The sequence below is a fragment of the Gracilinanus agilis genome, chromosome 2 (genome assembly GCF_016433145.1).
Source record: "Gracilinanus agilis isolate LMUSP501 chromosome 2, AgileGrace, whole genome shotgun sequence".
NCBI classification, from domain to species: domain Eukaryota; kingdom Metazoa; phylum Chordata; class Mammalia; order Didelphimorphia; family Didelphidae; genus Gracilinanus; species Gracilinanus agilis.
The window spans coordinates 168,971,640-168,989,721 of NC_058131.1; the positions used below are offsets into that span (position 1 = coordinate 168,971,640).

Consider the following 18,082-nt stretch of genomic DNA (forward strand, 5'->3'; position numbering starts at 1 on the left):
AATAGCCAGAAGGAAACAATTCAAATATTGTGGAGCCACAGTCAGGATTACACAAGACCTAGTAGCTTCTACCTTAAAAGAAGGGAAGGAATAGACCATGATATTCTGAAAGTCAAAGAATCTAGGACTACAACCTAGAATGACATACTCAGTAAAACTGAGCATAATCCTCCAAAGGAAAAAATGACATTTGATGAAATAAAGGAAATTCAGACTTTCCTGATAAAAAATGACAGAGCTGGAAAGAAAATTTTGATAAGCAAATTTAACATTCAAGAGAAGCATAAAAAGGTAAAGTGAAAACTTAAGGATTTAAATAAGGTTGAATTGAGTACATTCAAACCCAGGAAGATGATAAATGAAATAATTAAGATATCTATGATACTTGAGAAAGGTAAGATATTTAATATGCAAGATCTTTAACATACCTAAGATACTTAATAATTTCATCATTATTTGATCAATGAAAAAGAGTATATATTGAAAAAAGGAAGAAAGCTAAGTAAGATAGGCTAATATCTATCAAAAAATGAGAGGTGGGCAGGAATAGAAACACATGGGAAGAAGAGAAAAGGAAAGAGAAAGGAGGTAAACTACCTCTCATTAAGAATCACAGAAGAGGCAAAATAAAGTATAGTAGAAGATAAGAGCAGTGTGGCTATGCCTAAACTTTACTCTCATTGGAATTAGTTCAAAGTGGGAATAACACCCACAGTCAGCTATAGAAACCTACCTTACTCTATAAGGAAGTAGGAGGGTAGGGAAAATAAGAAAAAGGGGTGGGGGTTGGGGGGAAAGGAGGGCAACTTGAAGAAATTGGTTATTGAAAGCAAAATATCTATGAAAAGAAAAAGGTGAAAAGAAAAGAAAGAAAATAGTAAACAAGATGAAAGTAAGATGGAGGTAAATACACAATTAGTAACTAAGAAAGCAAATGTGAATAGGCAGAATTCACCAATAAAATAGAAAAGATAACAGAGTAGATTAAAAACCAGAATCTCACAATATGCTGTGTACAAGAAACACATTTAAAGCAGGAAGACACATACAGAATAAAATAGGCTGTAGCAGAATCTACTATGCCTCAGCTAAAGCAAAATAAGAAGAGAGAGCAATCATGATCTCCAACAAAGTAAAAGTAAAAATTGATAAAATCAAAAGAAATAAGGAAGGAAATTGAATCATGCTAAAATACACCATAGACAATGAAACAATATCAATAAGCATATTAATTATTAATTAAACATATATACACCAAGTGGTATAGCATCCAGATTCCTAATGGAAAAGTTAAAGGAGTTTCAGGAGGAAATGGATAGTAAAACATTACTAGATGGGGGAGCTCAAACTTTTCCTCTCAGAAGTAGATAAATCCAACCAAGGAATATATAAGAAAGAAGTTAAGGTGGTGAATAGGACTTTATAAAAGTAGGATATGACAGACTCCTGGAGAAAACTGAATGGGAATAGAAAGGAATACATCTTTTCTCAGCAGTATATGGCACCTTCAAAAAATTAACCACATATAGGGCAAAAAAATTTCACATCCAAATGTATAAAAGCAGAAATATAAAAAATGCAGAGTACTCAGATCACAATCAATAAAAATATATCCAACAAAGTACAGCAGAAAGACTAAAAATTAATTGGAAATTCAATAATCTTATCCTAAAGAATGACTAAGTCAAAAAACAAATCAAAAAAGCAGTCAGTCAGTAATTGCATAAAGGAAATGGTAATGAAGAGACCACATATCAAAATTTATGAGATTCAGCTAAAGGGGTACTTAGGGGGAAATTCTTATCTATAAAACCTCACATCAATAAAATAAAGAAACAGAAATACTATGACTGAATTAAGGAAGTCCTTACCAATGCAAATAATGGGGAGCAGGAGGAATTGGAAGATATCATAACATCCCAGTCACATGGGATTCACATAGAAGAGAGAGGAGAACATATGAAATATGGAAAATGTAGAATAGAATTGGTCATTTGTTGTTAAGGGATTGAGAAGAGTCACCAATGATATTGACAGGGTTTTGAACACAGATGTTATAGAAGACAAGGTATTTGAAATCAATTCATAGTAGAAAACCATGCTTATTTCTAACATGATCCTTAGTGTTACTGTCAGAAATAAAATTCTTGCCTCTTGACCCCATTTTAATTTGATTCAAAAAAATACATATTAACATTTATATTATTATATTATATGCAAGATACTATGTTAGGTACTATAGATATAAAGACAAACATTATTCCACCCCTGTCCCAGAGTGATTTATATTCTGAGAGGATACAAATACACAGATAAGTAAACACAAGATAATTGAAAGAGTCCCTAAGAGTCAAGAGAATTAACGAGGTCTTCATAGAAGAAGGAGGTAGCTTCTGAACTAAGGTTTGAAGTTAAATAAGAATTCCAATAAGACTCATCTTCTTGAGTCCAAATCTAACTTCAGACACTTACTAGCTGGATGACCTTAGGTAAATCATTTAACCCTGTTTGTCTCAGTTTCCTTATCTGAAAAATGAACAGAAGAAGGAAATGGCAAATCAATCTAATATCTCTGCCAAGAAAACCCCAAATGAGGTCATGAAGAATCAGACATGACTGAAAAATAACTAAACAAACAAACAAAAAAAAGAGGCATGGTAGCATTTTAAGTATAGGGGATAACTTGTCAAATACATGAAGGTGAGGGATGGGATATTGAATTTAGTGAAAAGTTTGTCCAAGTTCAACAGAACATAAAATATGCAAAAGAGAATGATATGCAACCAGACTAGAAAAATGAGTTTAATCCAGATTGTGGAAGGAATGAATTATCAGACTAAGGAATTTATGTTATACTAGAAGCAATAGTGAACTACTTATTATTTCTAAATTGGGATTGAGAAAAGTCAGGTCACACAGGTCCTTAAGAAGATTATTTTTGCAGTTGAATGAAGGATAAAATGAATATGGGAACAACTGAGAAATGTTGACTTATTATGAGACTAGTCAGAGATGTAGGATTGAAGTCAGGAAGGCTTGAGTTCACATCTGATCTCAGACCTTCACTTGCTTTGTATCCCTTGGCTAGTCATTTAACCTCTGTTTACCTTGTTTTCCTCATCTACAAAAATGAGGAAAATAATATAGCATCTTCATCTCAAGATTATTGGGAGGATTAAGATGAGATAATACTTTTAATGTGATCTGCAAACTTAGAGCATAGTCAATGCTAGTTATTAATTTCATTATTATTGTTGACTTTGCAAAGTGTCTTATTGTATTGGTAAGACCATTAAACTAAAATTCATGAAATCTGGATTCTAATACCAATTACTAATTGTGTGATCTTGGCCAAGTCACTTAATCTCTTGGAATCTCAACTATATCATCTGTGAATTGTCGGAAGTTACTTCTGAGCTTAAAACCCATTAATGGTCAGCTTCAAGAAGAAAGTCCAAACTTCCTTACCTTAGGAATATGCTTCTCTCCTTCCTGCCAGACATATCCCATTGTAATACAGCTTAGCAGCAGGTGGGCCAAGTATTGTTCTCGGTGACCTTTCAGGAAGTGACAGCTTAGTAGAGGCATCTGTCCAAAAGATATTATTGAGTTGGGAGTGAGGCTGGGAAAAAGAAAGGGAAGAAAACAGTGAAGTGGTGGGGAGCCATGTTGATAATATTAGAGAGGGAAGAGGGTAAAGAGGAATGGAGAGGAAAGTAGGATAGGAAGGAAAAAGAAAAAGTAGTTTAGGAGACTCGATTTCTCCTGAGAAACTTAATACTCTATTCACCTTCCCTATTCCCTTGTTCCTGATTCTCATCTGGGGTAGCTCCAGATAGCATGAGCACTTTAGGCAGCTACTGACAAAATTTCTTGAAAGGGACCAAATATACATCACCATTTTCTCTACTCCTTAGCTTCTCCGTAAACATGCACACAATCTTTATAATAGAGACTGGACATGTTTCTTTCTGGCTTGTTTGTCGGTCCATCATTTCAGTTGTTGAAGGGCTAAAGTAAAATTTTAGTAAATCTTCCCTATTGTATATCATAGGCCTCACATTTACCAGCAGAGACTGGGGCTGCTTTGAACTTTGGCCAGAGTACTTAGTAGCTATCCAAGGTCTCTGACTGTCTGGAAGATAAACATAATTCTGTGAGATTAACCCTTGTCTCATAGAATGTGTGATCTTCATGACTCTTGATTAAATTTTGAGACATGTTTTATCTGGCCTCTTCTGGGGATTCAAGATCTTGGCCAGGTTTCTGGGACCCTGGTAGCAATGATGCAAACTACAGTTGGCAAAATGAATTCTTTGTTTTGAGGTCAAATAAATCCCCTCTGGAAAGTGGACTTTGAAGTCTCACCCATGGAAAGAACACTTTCCATGGAGCTTTCCTGAATGGGACTCTGAAATGCTGAACAAAAGGACTTCCCAAATAAAAATGTTGAGATACTCATATGGTGGAATATCCCCCATTCAGTGAGTAGCTTTCTTTTCTATCTCTCTCTTATTATTGCTTGTCTTGTTTATATATATATATATATATATATATATATATATTCATTTATGTTTCTTGTTGTAAGCTAAATTCCTGGATTTTTGCATAATAATTATAAACCTATTTCTTTTTACTTAAAAATAGTGTGGAGAAATGTATCTTATTGTAGGAGCAAATCTTGAACCACAAATAGTTAAGTTAAGCAGCTGCATATGTAATAACTTAAAGTTACAGTTGTGTCCAATTCTTCATGACCTCATTTGGTGTATTCTTGGCAAAGGTACTGGAATGTCTTGCCATTTCCTTCTCCAGCTCATTTAACAGATGAGAAAACTGAGGTAATTAGGATTAAGCGACTTGTCCTATATATAAATATATATGTGTGTGTGTGTGTCTGTGTGTGTCTGTGTGTCTGTGTGTGTCTGTGTGTGTGTCTGTGTGTGTAAATTAGATATATTATATGAAGGAATGGCTAGATCCTGGGAGGGGATTGCTCCCATCCTCCATAGGCAATATAGCTAATAATTGTCTGAGGTCAAATTTAAACTTAGATCTTACTGATTCCAAACCCACTTCTCTGCCCCACTGAGCATCCTAGCTACCCCATAGGCAAACAGAGATTGAATGGATTGCCCAGGTTATGTGACCCTGCTAGTGAGCATCTGAGACTGGACTTGAACTGAGGTCTCCCTGACTCCAGGCAGGGCTCATGTAGCTGCCAGTGTTTCTAGGAGATCACTGTTTATATGCTTTTATATGATGAGTCCAAAAAAAGCTAGCCTGGTGATCTTCCATTAAAAAGTTAGTTAATTCTCATATTGAAAGGCAGAGAGAGTTGGGGAGCTTGAGATAAGAGAAGAGTAGTATCTCAAAAGAGGAATAATTATAACTAGAAAGAAGCAAAGAACAAAATCAGGATCCTGGATCAGTGAGAAACCCTGTGCTGAGTCATTCAGAGCATCCAAAGTAATCCAGAGCTGAAACCAAGGCATCAGTGTGTTAGAATGAGAAAGTATTCAATCTGGAGTCATAGGAATGGTAGTTCAAATTTAATCTCTTCTGTTTATTTACTTCATTTGTAATCTTGTGTAAGTCACTTAAAATTTCTTCATCCTTAGTTTCCTTTTCTCTAAAATGAGGGAGTTGGGCCTCTGTCCTAGATAAACTCCAAGATCCCTCTGGATCTAGAACTATGAACTAAAAGCTGTTAAGGCCTAGAGATACAAGGATGAAATTTTAAGCATCTTAGCAAGTGATCTGCTGCCCACTTTACTTCCAAGATTAAAGTCATCCCTTGTGGTTCCCCTCTGAACACATCCCTTCTCTCTCAAATGAGAAGATGACCCTCTTCATTGCCATGGTTCAGTACTTTCATTTGTACCCTTGACCTCCATCTTTTCAAGAATTTTACTCCATCAAATCAGTCTCTCCTCTTTCCATCTTTCTTTCTTTACAGGATCCTTCCCCTTTGCCTACAAAAGTAGGGAATGGGGGCAATCCTTCCCAGGACCTGGCCATTCCTTCAAACTATTGCCCATAAACTTCTAAAAAGAGTTGTTTATATGGAATATTACCTTTGCTTCCTTATCATTTACTTGTTGATTATTTAACTTCTATCCCTAGCCGTCCACTAACACTTTTCTCTAAAGTCAAATTAATAGCCTTTTTTTAGTCTTCATCTTTCTTAATCTTTCTGCATCATTTAGCAACACTGGCCATTCTTTTCCTAGGTTTTTTCTTTTCTTTCAGTTTTCTACAACATTGATCTTTTCTGCTTTTCCTTCTTCCCCCCACCCTTGAGTGAGGGGAAGACTCCTTGTCTTCTTAACAGTAACAATAGCTTTATATAGTTATATATTTATATAGCACTTTAAAGTTCATAAAATACTTTACAAATATTCCCTCATTCTATTTTTACAACAATCCTGGAAGGTAGGTGCTATTCTTCTCCCCATTTCACAGATGAAGACATTGGAGAAAATAGAGGCTAAATGATGTGTCCTAGTATTACATAGCTAATAAAAACCATATAGCTACCCTCTCAAGCAGGTGCAATGGATGGAGAGCTAGGTCTGGAGTCAGGAAGACTTGAGGTCAATCTAGCCTCCAGATATTTACTCATTGTGTAACCCTGGACAAGTTACTTCACCCTTTCTGCCTCAATTTCTTCATCAAGAAAATGAGCTAAAGAAGGAAATGATAAACCACATCATTATCTTTGCCAAGAAAATTCTAAATTGGATCATGAAGAGTCAGGCAATACTGAAAATGATTCAAGAATAGCACACAATACATTACAGCCAAATTATTTTACTATTCTCCCCCATCTCTGTGCATCCTTAATGAAATCTTCAGTTCCTTTTAACTCTTCTATGAAGGGATTCATGGTTCATATAACACATCTGTCATATGATAACAGATCAGATGATTTAGAGGCTCACAAATTTAGAGTTTTATGAGACAATGAAACTTATTGAATCAAATACTCTCATTATTATAGATGAGGAAATTAAGGATCAGAGAAGTTATTTGTCACAAGTTCAGCCCTTGAGATGGTGTCTGGAGATGGGATTCCCCCAGGTGAAAGTGATCTTAGTAGTGTGCTGAAGATGACTCATGAAGGCTCTCTCAGCTGATTATTAAATATTCAATAATTAGAAAATGCTTAGAATCAGAGATTGATTTGTTGTTTTGTTGACTGTCTTCTACTTAAGATAGTGATGTAGAAAATGCATTTTAAACTTTAAAGTGTGTCATGAGTCTACATTTTTCCTCCAAAGAGCTGGTTTTTAAACATTGGATTTCTCCTACTTCACATTTCTTCCGGTACTTTTTCTAGATGCTGTTTTTGGCTCTACCGTGTTCCATCTTGTCACAGTGAAGTGTCTGTGTATCTTTTCTCCATTGAGAAAAATGAGAAATCTTATTTTTCATGCTTATATTGGCTCCAGGGCCTAGCACAGGGGAGGTGTTTGCTAAATGCTTTTTGGATGAAAATTTACAGGAAAAGAGGTATTTGGGGGCAAAGAGTCCTTTCTTGTCTATGGTGAAATAATACCAGCAAGTGTCCAAACTATTTACTAATTCTACCCTTCCCCTCCATGTCACCCAACCACCCACCATCCAAACACAGATATACAGTACTATGGAGACCCTCTATTGATTGTGGAGGTGCTTGAGGAATGTTTGCAAAGGGGAGATAAAAGAGAAGCAGAGAAAGGAAGAAAGAAGGAAAAGAGAAAAAGGGGAGGGGGAGGAAAAGAAAGAAAGAAGGATGGATGGGAGGCAGAAGGGAGAAGGAGAATGGCAGAAAGAGATGGAGACAGGAAATAAGAGACAGACCCAAAGATCGAAAGTGAAAGTTACCGCATCCACACGGACTCGGAGCTCATGACTCTCAATCATGAAAGGCAAATTGCTGGCAATTTCCATCCAGGGCATGTAGTAATGGGAAAGTTCCTGCTGCGTGCAAAACAAAGATAAATAACTCAATACATTAGTCAGTTAGGTTCTGTTAAGTGATTACTTCTGTGTTTCAATTTTGTGAGGCTGGGAAACCGGGTGGTTCCAGTAAATAAAAGATTAAAGATTTTGAAGCAGTCTTCCTGTTTGGCAACTTCCCTTACATCACATCTCTTTTTAAATCTTCATCGCAATAATGTAGTAACCATTTTCAACCACAAAAACTCACATGTCCAAACAAGAAGAAAAAAAGTAACAAAATCATAAGCTTCTACAGTTTAAGTTTAAAATGCATCTATAAAGTTTACTGAAACTTATCCAGGTTCATCTGGTTCATTTCTTTGCTCCCTTCAAGTTTTTTTGCTCTTGTAATTTTTTAAGAGTAAGCTGCATTGCCCTTGGGAAACTATTTGGAGTTTTTGAGGATATGATCCCCAGTCTCTGCCTGAAAAAAGGCCATCTTTTTCATATAAGTATCTTTGGGTGATGCTAAATGATTACCAGTATTACAGGTGGTATGGTGATATTGGATGGGGCCCGATGGAGAGATGGCCCAAGGTCTTTTGATGGTGTAAGGACCTGAGCTGAGTGAAAGGTGGGAAGCCTAGGTGACTACCAGGTCCCACAAAGTATTTGAAGCTCAGCTAAACACCCAGTTACCACCTAACAGTGCCCAGGAATAAGTGATCAAGTGAGAAGCTGTGAATTGGATCATATAGCTTCTCTGATTGCTTATTCTGGGTTTAGATTGATGAATAAAGCTATAGACACAGTGATGGGAAAACGTTTTAAAGAAAGGGCCAAAGGAAAGGAAATGCTCATCTGTCATTCTGTTTCTAAGGCAACTCTTTTGAAGTTTCATTGTATTGTATCCTATTCATTGTATTTATCAGATTAGGAATAATGTCCTGCCACCAGATAGAACATTTCAAGGAACTGCATGTGGCCCTCAGGCCATAGTTTGCCCATCACTGTGATAGACTAATGGATAACACCGATGACTGCGATTTAACTTTGCTTGAGCGATCTCTTCCCTCAGACCCAAGGATAAGATTATTGATCCTTAGGACAATAGTGACTTTCACTAATACCACCTATAACACTAGTAATCATTTAGCATCACCCAAAGATACTTATATGAAGATTTAATCCTAACAACTCAGGGAGAGGAAAAGGGTTGAAGGAAAGAGGTGTTGGGGAAACTCCACTAAACTACAGATGATCAGGTTTGTCAATAAAGGACAAACAGGTTGAGACTGTCTGCTGGAAAGTTTTCCCTTGCTGTGCACTCTGGCCAGGCCAGGCACCTTTGGCCTTAACCAGATTTATTGCATCTTGATGTTGTTCTTCTTTGATGTTCAATGATTAATGTATAGCATAGCTTTGTCCAGAAGTTGAGGATGTGATAACTATTGGAACAGGATGCAGATAACCTAAGTAGCTTTGGTTTGGCCTATCCACCCAACTACCCAGGTCCCTTCTCAGGAATGAATTTCCTGTTCCAATCTCTCTCTTTTACAGTCCTGTCAATAACTGCTTTTTGCCCTCTGGCTCATGGTATCTGGGTTGGTTCTAAATTCTAAAACTGTTGGTTGTCACTCTTGCATGGCAAAATGATATTACACTAGTCAAGGAATACCATATACTCTTTGAAGAATTTGAGTGGAGGGTCCCTAAAAGAGCAGGAAAGATGGAGCAGCTGGGTGGGTCAGTGGACTGAGAGCCAGATCCAGAGATGGGAGATCTTAGGTTCAAATATGGTCTCAGATACTTCCTAACTGTGTGACCCTGGAGAAGTCACTTAACTCCAATTATGTAGCCCTTACTGCTCTTCTGCGTTGAAAACAGTATTGATTCTAAGACAGAAGGTAAGAGTTTTAAAAAAAAGAACAGGAAAGATGCAAGACCACAAAATAAGCTTTATGCAGGAGAAATATCATAAAGGATGCCATCAGGCTGAGGTTGGAATAGAAACAGATGGACCATCTAGTCACATACGGAAATCAAGGGAAAAGTAAAAGAAATCTGATTGATCCATTAACTTCTTCACAACATCAAGGAGGCTGGAAGGATACTCACAGGAACACATTATTTGCATCCCCAATGAATGATCCATTGATCTATTCAGTAAGCATTTAGTAAATGCCTAGGAAGGGTTAGGCACTATTCTAGACCCTTGAAAAACATGACTAGAATGAAATGTCCCTGCTCTCAGAGAATCTCTATTCTATTGGGAGAAGGAAATGAACATGAAAATAATAAAAAATGAATACAAAATTATTTTCTGGGAAGCCCTAGCTGAGTGTAGGAAAAGGATGAGACTCAGAGAAAGCCTTCCATGGGAGAGAACACTGATATGACCTTTGAAGGAAGCCAGAGATTCTTAAAGGCAGAGGTGATGAGGGAGTACTTTCTAGGCATGACCTCAGATATTAAATGGGAGAGGGAATGATCAGTACTGTATAAGGAACTACAAACAGGTGAATTTAAAGGTGAAGTGTGTATGAAGGAGGTTAATGTGCAATGACCCTGGGGAGAGCCTGGAGCCAGATTTTGAAGGGCTTTAAAAACTGGACACTTACTGACTATGTGACACTAGCCAGCTCACTTAACCCTATTTGCTCCTTTTTCCTCATCTATAAAATGAGCTAGAGAAAGAAATAGCAAACCACTCAAGTGTCTTTGCCAAGAAAATCTCAACTGGGCTCAGGTTAAATCAGACATGAATGAAAAACAAGAACCAATAACATCAACAACAAAAAGGAATTTGAATTTTATTCTAGATGCAATAAAAAGCTAAAGGATTTTTTTTTAAGCAGGAGAGCAGTATAGTCAGATTTCTGCTTTAGGAATTTTATTTTTGATATAGAAAAATTATAAACAACCATATTGATAACAAAATCAACAAAAGTTTTATGATTATATTAATAAATGAAAGAAAATGAAAAAAATGAATTTTATTTCAATAAAAATCCAATAGATTTTTTTAAAGCAGGAGAGCAATATAGTCAGATTTCTGCTTTAAGAATTTTACTTTTGATATCAGGAAAATTATAAACAACCATATTGATAACCAAATCAACAAAAGTTTTATGATTATATTAATAAATGAAAAAAAATAAATGAAAAAAGACAAACTAGAACACCCATTTATGTTTAAAATACTAGAAAAGGGGGACATCCAGGTAGCTCAGTTGATTGAGAGCCAGGCCTAGAGATGGGAGGTCCTAGGTTCAAATCTGGCCTCAGACACTTCCCAGCAGTGTGACCCTGGGCAAGTCACTTGACCCCCCATTGCCTGCACTTACCATTCTTCTGCCTTGGAGCCAATACTCAGTATTGACTCCAAGACGGAAGGTAAGGGTTTTAAAAATTAAATTAAATACTAGAAAAGAGAGAAATAAATGGTCCTTTTCTCAAAATGATAAATAATATATGACCAAAACAGTTTACCATTATACATATTAGAGGTAAACTAGAATACTTTATAATAGAATCAAGAACAAAATAAGTATGTCCATTACTATTGTTATGAGTTCTAAAAATGCTGATTATAGTAATAAGGAAGTAAGAAAAAGAAATTGAGGTAAAGTGTAAATGGTATGACTATATACTTAATCATTGCAAATATGATTTCATACTTGAAGAGCTCTAAAGTCAACTAAAATTAATTGAAACAACAACTATAGGAAATTTGTAAAATATAAAATAAAGTTACACAAATCATAAACACTTCTTTGTGTGGCTGGTGAAAGATGGGATGACTGAGGAAACAAAGATTTGTGCTTCTAAACATATTAAATTATTTAGCAATGCATATCAGTTACCTAACAATTTGGGACCGAGCCCCTTCCTCAGTTTAGAACTGATCATGAAAAGATGGAGAGGCGAACTTTTATACATTAAAAACAGTTAATCGAATAAGGCCAATTAATTATAAGAAAACAATAAAAGAGAAACTTTGGTTTCTAATAGGGATTTTCCAAGTTGGGAGTCAGAGAGTAAATAGGTGCAGTTCCCTAAGTTCAGGAAAAGAGAAGTCACACTCTTTCCCAAGTATCTGCAAACAACCAAAAGAACAAAGAAATAATAACACTGACATGTAGTTCTTTGCTTAAGGGTCTCTAAGTAACAGGGAGTGGTAGCCCAGTTTCCCAGTCACAAAGGGCTGGAAATAATGTAATATAGTTGTCTCCTAATTCCCACAATTGAATACAGCTTTTTAACAAGACAAAAATTGGACTAGATCCCTGAATGAACAGAAACTAATCCAGCTCCAGAATTGAGTCACAAGATGGATTCACTTGAGGTTCATTCAGTATCCATAATTAACCAATTGTCAAATCGCCTAAATTCCCTAATTTTTAATATCAACAAAATTTAGCAGGAGTAGATTGGAGGAGAAATTCCATTTAAAATAATTGTGTAATGTAAAAAATTCTTGGAAGTGCACCAGCCATAATATAAATGAGAACTATATAATGATAACAATAAACCACTCTTTGTCAAAATAAAAGCAGACAAATAATTAGAAAATTATTAGTTGCTCATAAGTAGGATGTCAAGATGTTAAAAATGACAAACTACCTAAATTTATTTAATGCCATAGCAATCAAACCACTAAAGGACTTCTTTTTAGAACTAAATAATAATAATAATAATAATAATAATAATAATAGAATTTATATAGAAGCAAACAATGTCAAGAATTTCAAGGTAAATCATGAAAAAAAGTGGAAGAAAGGGGGCCCAGCAAAGCCAAATCTTAAACCATACTGCTAAGCAGTAATTAACAAAATAATTTGGTGTGGGTTAAAAGGCAGAGAAATTTTTCAGTGGAACAGTTTTGATATACACATATAGAAGATAATGATACTAATGCTCTACTATTCAATAAACACAAGGACACTAGCTACTAGGATAAAGTCTCAATATTTGAAAAAAATTGCTAAGGATGTTGAACAATTTCCAAGAAATTAGATTTAGAACACCTTATGCTATATACTAAGATAAGCTCCAAATGAATATGTGATCTGGGCACATAATAAAATAGAAAAATACAAGGAAAAGATTACCACTCAAATCTATAAACAGAAGAAATGTTCATAAAATTTTTGGGGAAAGATTGGATCAAAGAAGATAAAATAATTAATTTTGATCACCATAAATTAAAAACTTTTTACACAAACAAATCCAATAAAGTAGATTTAAAAGGAAACAATATATTAGGAAAAAATTTTTAAAAGTTTCTCTGATTTCCAAGATATCCAATGTCTCTCATTTCCAAGATAGAAAATGTTATGATAAGAAGATGATGGTAAAGGAGTCACTAGGGGCCTGGGAGTGAGTAACCAGTCTAACAGGAGACTGGGGTTAGTTGATGACAAAGGTGAGCAGCCTCAGCTGGGAATGCATTTGGTATGAGAATAAATTCAAACCCAGATAGCTTGGTGCCCAGTATATCTTCACTGCTAGCTGTAGGCTCCTTTAAGATGTTAGGTGAGGTGGCCCCTCCCTGCTGAAGTAACTGCCTTCCTATTGGATGAGAGCAGAACCCAGCAGGAAGCAGAGACCTTAACTTCCTGGCTAACAATGGAGGTTCAGATTCAACTCCACAGTAACTCCAACTACTCAGGATTCTCTCCTCTCCCTAGTCTCCTTAGCCTTGATGGTGTCGGAATAATCACAGGATTCACAGATTAAGGCTAAGAGATTTATTTGAAAATGGGGAAGGGAAACCAAGGTAAGAGGGCTAAGGTGTTTTTAAGCTGTTGCTATGGGCAACTGACTGGTGCTGGCAAAGGTCCTAGAAGGTCTTGACAGGCTGAGGGCTGCCTGCCCTCAGCCAGAGGTAAATAGTCTCTGGCCATATATTGTATGAACTGCTAGCTACACAAAAGATGTTGCTGGGTTGATCTTGAATATGGTCCTAACCACTAGGCTACCCTATCCTAAGATCCTACCCATGATCCACCATCCTTCTCCCTTCACAACCCCAGGGACCCAGGAGGAAGATCAAGGGTAGCAAGTTGTCTTGGTGAGGTATGGGGAAATCAGAACCCAGGGTTGGGTTTGCAGGGGCTTTTTATAGCCACAGACCAACTGCCAGTTTGCATCTGGCACATGGCACATGCCATACCAGAATTCCATTCTGATAACTGACAGGTATGCCTGAGCCAATATTGCATGCAAAATCCCTGCACTACAAAAAGAAACATTCAAATACATAAAATTTAAGAGCCATTCCCAAATGATAAAGGGCTTGTGAAAATTCACTAGACTGATCAAATTCAGGACAATTCTGTGATTCTACTTCAAATCTGTTAGATTGAAAGGATGACAACAAAAGAAAAATGATAAATATTGGAGAAGCTATATAAACATCTGTTATTACTATTACTACTTCTGCTGCTACTACTACTATTGCTGCTGCTACTAGCAGAACTACAACTCCTACTACACTGCTATTATTGCTACTATTACTACTACTACTACTCAGGCTGCTTCTGCTGCTACTGTTACTATTACTACTACTACCTCTACTGCTATTACTACTACTGCTCCTTTTCCTGCTGCTACTACTGCTACTACTTCTCTTGCTGATGCTGATGCTGCTATTACCACCACTTCTCCTACTGCTGTTGCTGCTGTTGCTGCTTCTATTGCTACTGCTATTACTATTTGATATCAATTATAATGTACTCTTTTCTTCAGGCTAAATAAACCTAGTTCCTTCCCTCAGTTCTCAGATAACATGGTCTTAAAGCTCCATGTCACCTGATTGCTTTCCACAGAATATTCTCATTTGTTAAAGACCTGCTTAGATATCAGTACCTCCAACTGAACACTTTAATAATTATAGAAAACATTTACATAACACTTTAAGGTTTGCAAAGCACGTTGCATTTGTTAACTCATTTTATCCTTACTCCAGTGCTATAAGGTAAGTGCTGTTATTATCACCATTTTGTCTCAGGAAGTTCAGAAGAGAAAGATTAACAACAAGAAAAGGAAGTCTTTAACACTCCACAACTTTTACACAGAGAAAATCCAGACAACCGAGCAAACATAGGAGGAGAACAAACAAGCATCTGGACCCTCCTCAAATAAGGAAAATTCCTCACAAGCTATGGAAGAGTTCAAAACTGAGATTTTGAGGAATATGGAAGAGATCTGGCAAGAAAATAACTGTTTAAAGGGTAGAATCTTGCAAATGGAAAGTGAGGCTCAGAAACCAAATGAACTGATAAGCAAATTGAACACCAGAAATTAACAGATTGAAAAAGAATACCAGAAGATTATGGCCGAAAATCAGAACATCATAGCCGAAAACCAAAAGATTATAGCCGAAAACCAATCCCTAAAGGCTAGAATTGAGCAATTAGAAGCTAAGGATCTCTCAAGACAACAAGAAGAAATAAAACAAAGTCAAAAGACTGAAAAAATAGAAGGAAACATGAAATATCTCAATGAGAGAGTGACAGACTAAGAAAACCGGTCTCGAAGAGACAATTTGAGAATAATTGGTCTTCCAGAAAAACCAGAAATTAATAAAAATTTGGACAACATACTGAAAGAAATTATTCAGCAAAACTGCCCTGAAGTTTTACAACAAGAGGGAAATATAGACATTGAAAGGATCCATAGATCACCCTCTACACTAAACCCTGGAAAGACAACCCCCAGGAATATAATAGCCAAATTGAAGAGCTTCCAAGCAAAAGAAAAAATCTTACAAGAAGCCAGAAAGAAACAATTCAAATATAAAGGAGCACCAATCAGGATCACACAGGATCTGGCAGCCTCCACGCTAAAAGATAGCAAGGCTTGGAATAGGATATTCAGAAAGGCAAGAGAGCTGGGCCTGCAACCATGGATCAACTACCCATCAAAATTGACTATATATTTCCAGGGGAAAGTATGGGCATTCAACAAAATTGAAGAATTCCAGGTATTTGCACAGAAAAGACCAGGGCTAAATGGAAAGTTTGATATCCAACCACAAAAATCGAGAGAAACATGAAAATGTAAATAAGATACAGAGGGGAAAGAAAGAAAACTTATAATTTTTAAATTTGCCTTTTTAAGGGCCTCAGTGAGATCTAATTATCTGTATTCCTATGTAGAGAAATGTTATGTATAATTCTCTGTAGTGAACTCTATTTACTATTATAATATTCACTATTATAGTAATCAGAAGAATAATTCACAGGGTGAGGGTGGAACACTAAATAATCTAAGATGACATGGGGGATGGGAAAGAGGGGGTCAATAGCAGGGGACACCAAGAGAAACTTGAGTGAATAAGAAAATAGGATATTCTGTTACACACAAAAAGGGCATGGGAGGGAGAGGGAACAAATACTATTATAAGAAGAAGAGGAAGAGAGCATTAAGAGGTAATAATCAAACCTTACTCTCAGTGTAATCAACCCAGAGAGGGAAGAGTAGCTATACTATCCATTGGGACATAAAACTCTTATCTAACCCTTCTGAGAAAGTTAGTAGGGATAAACCAAGGGGAGCAGGGGAGTGGGGAGGTCAAAAAAAGGGAGGGGAGAAGGGGAAGGAATTCATAAGGCCTTTAAAAACAAAAAGAGGGGGAAAATAAAGGAAGGGGTACAAAGGGAAGTTAATGAAGGGAGGGGATAAGGGATAGCAGCTCAATAGCAAACCACTGGTTTAAAAGGAAAAAGTATAAGGAAAAAGGGGGTAGGAATAGGGGAGGATTTGAAAATGTCAGCAAATACACAACTGATGATTATAACTCTAAATGTGAATGGGATGAACTCACTCATAAAACGGAAGCAAATAGCAGAATGGATTAGAAACCAAAATCCTACCATATGTTGTCTACAAGAAACACATATGAGAAGATGAAAAGGGAAACGTCACCTCTAATGAAGAGGAAATTAAGGCAATCGTTAAAAACTATTTTGCCCAATTATATGGCAATAAATATAACAATTTAGGAGATATGGACTAATATTTACAAAAATATGAACTGCCTAGATTAACAGCATAAGAAATAGAATACCTAAATAATCCCATATCAGAAAAAGAAATTGAACAAGCCATCAAAGAACTCCCTAAGAAAAAAATCACCAGGGCCTGATGGATTCACAAGTGAATTCTATCAGACATTCAAAGAGCAACTAATCCCAATACAATACAAATTATTTGATATGATAAGCAAAGAAGGAGTCCTACCAAATTCCTTTTATGACACAAATATGGTACTGATTCCAAAGCCAGGGAGATCAAAAACAGAGAAAGAAAACTACAGACCAATCTCCCTAATGAACATAGATGCAAAAATCTTAAATAGAATACTAGCAAAGAGACTCCAGCAAGTAATTAAGAAGATCATCCACCATGATCAGGTGGGATTTATACCAGGAATGCATGGTTGGTTCAACATTAGGAAAACCATCCACATAATTGACCATATCAACGAGCAAACCAACAAAAATCACATGATTATCTCAATAGATGCTGAAAAAGCCTTTGACAAAATACAGCATCCATTCCTATTGAAAACACTGAAAAGTATAGGAATAGAAGGACCTTTCCTAAAAATAATAAACAGTATATACCTAAAACCATCAACAAACATCATATGCAATGGGAATAAATTAGAAGCCTTCCCAATAAGATCAGGAGTAAAACCAGGATGCCCATTATCACCTCTATTATTCAACATAGTACTAGAAACACTAGCAGTTGCAATTAGAGAAGAAAAAGAAATTGAAGGTATCAAAATAGGCAAGGAGGAGACTAAGCGATCACTCTTTGCAGATGATATGATGGTCTACTTAAAAAATCCTAGAGAATCAACTAAGAAGCTGGTAGAAATAATCAACAACTTTAGCAAAGTTGCAGGATACAAAATAAATGCACATAAATCATCAGCATTTCTATACATTTCCAACACACTAGAGCAGCAAGAAGTAGAAAGAGAAACACCATTTAAAATCACCCTAGACAATATAAAATACTTAGGAATCTACCTACCAAAACAAACACAGCAATTATATGAAAACAACTACAAAACACTTTCCAAACAAATAAAACTGGATCTAAACAATTGGAAAGCCATTGATTGCTCATGGGTAGG

At 36.2% G+C, this 18,082-nt stretch overlaps 1 protein-coding gene across 1 annotated transcript in view; it reads right to left on the reverse strand.

Moving 5' to 3' along the window:
* Nucleotides 1-18,082, reverse strand: part of IDO2 (indoleamine 2,3-dioxygenase 2) — a 100,138-nt gene that overhangs the window by 52,856 nt on the left and 29,200 nt on the right. Inside the window, exons 2-3 of the mRNA XM_044660847.1 lie at nt 7,870-7,965; nt 3,469-3,588 (exon numbers count right to left, since the gene is read on the reverse strand). Of these exons, the coding sequence (XP_044516782.1) occupies nt 3,469-3,588; nt 7,870-7,965 (216 nt within the window). The remainder of the gene's footprint in view (nt 1-3,468; nt 3,589-7,869; nt 7,966-18,082) is intronic.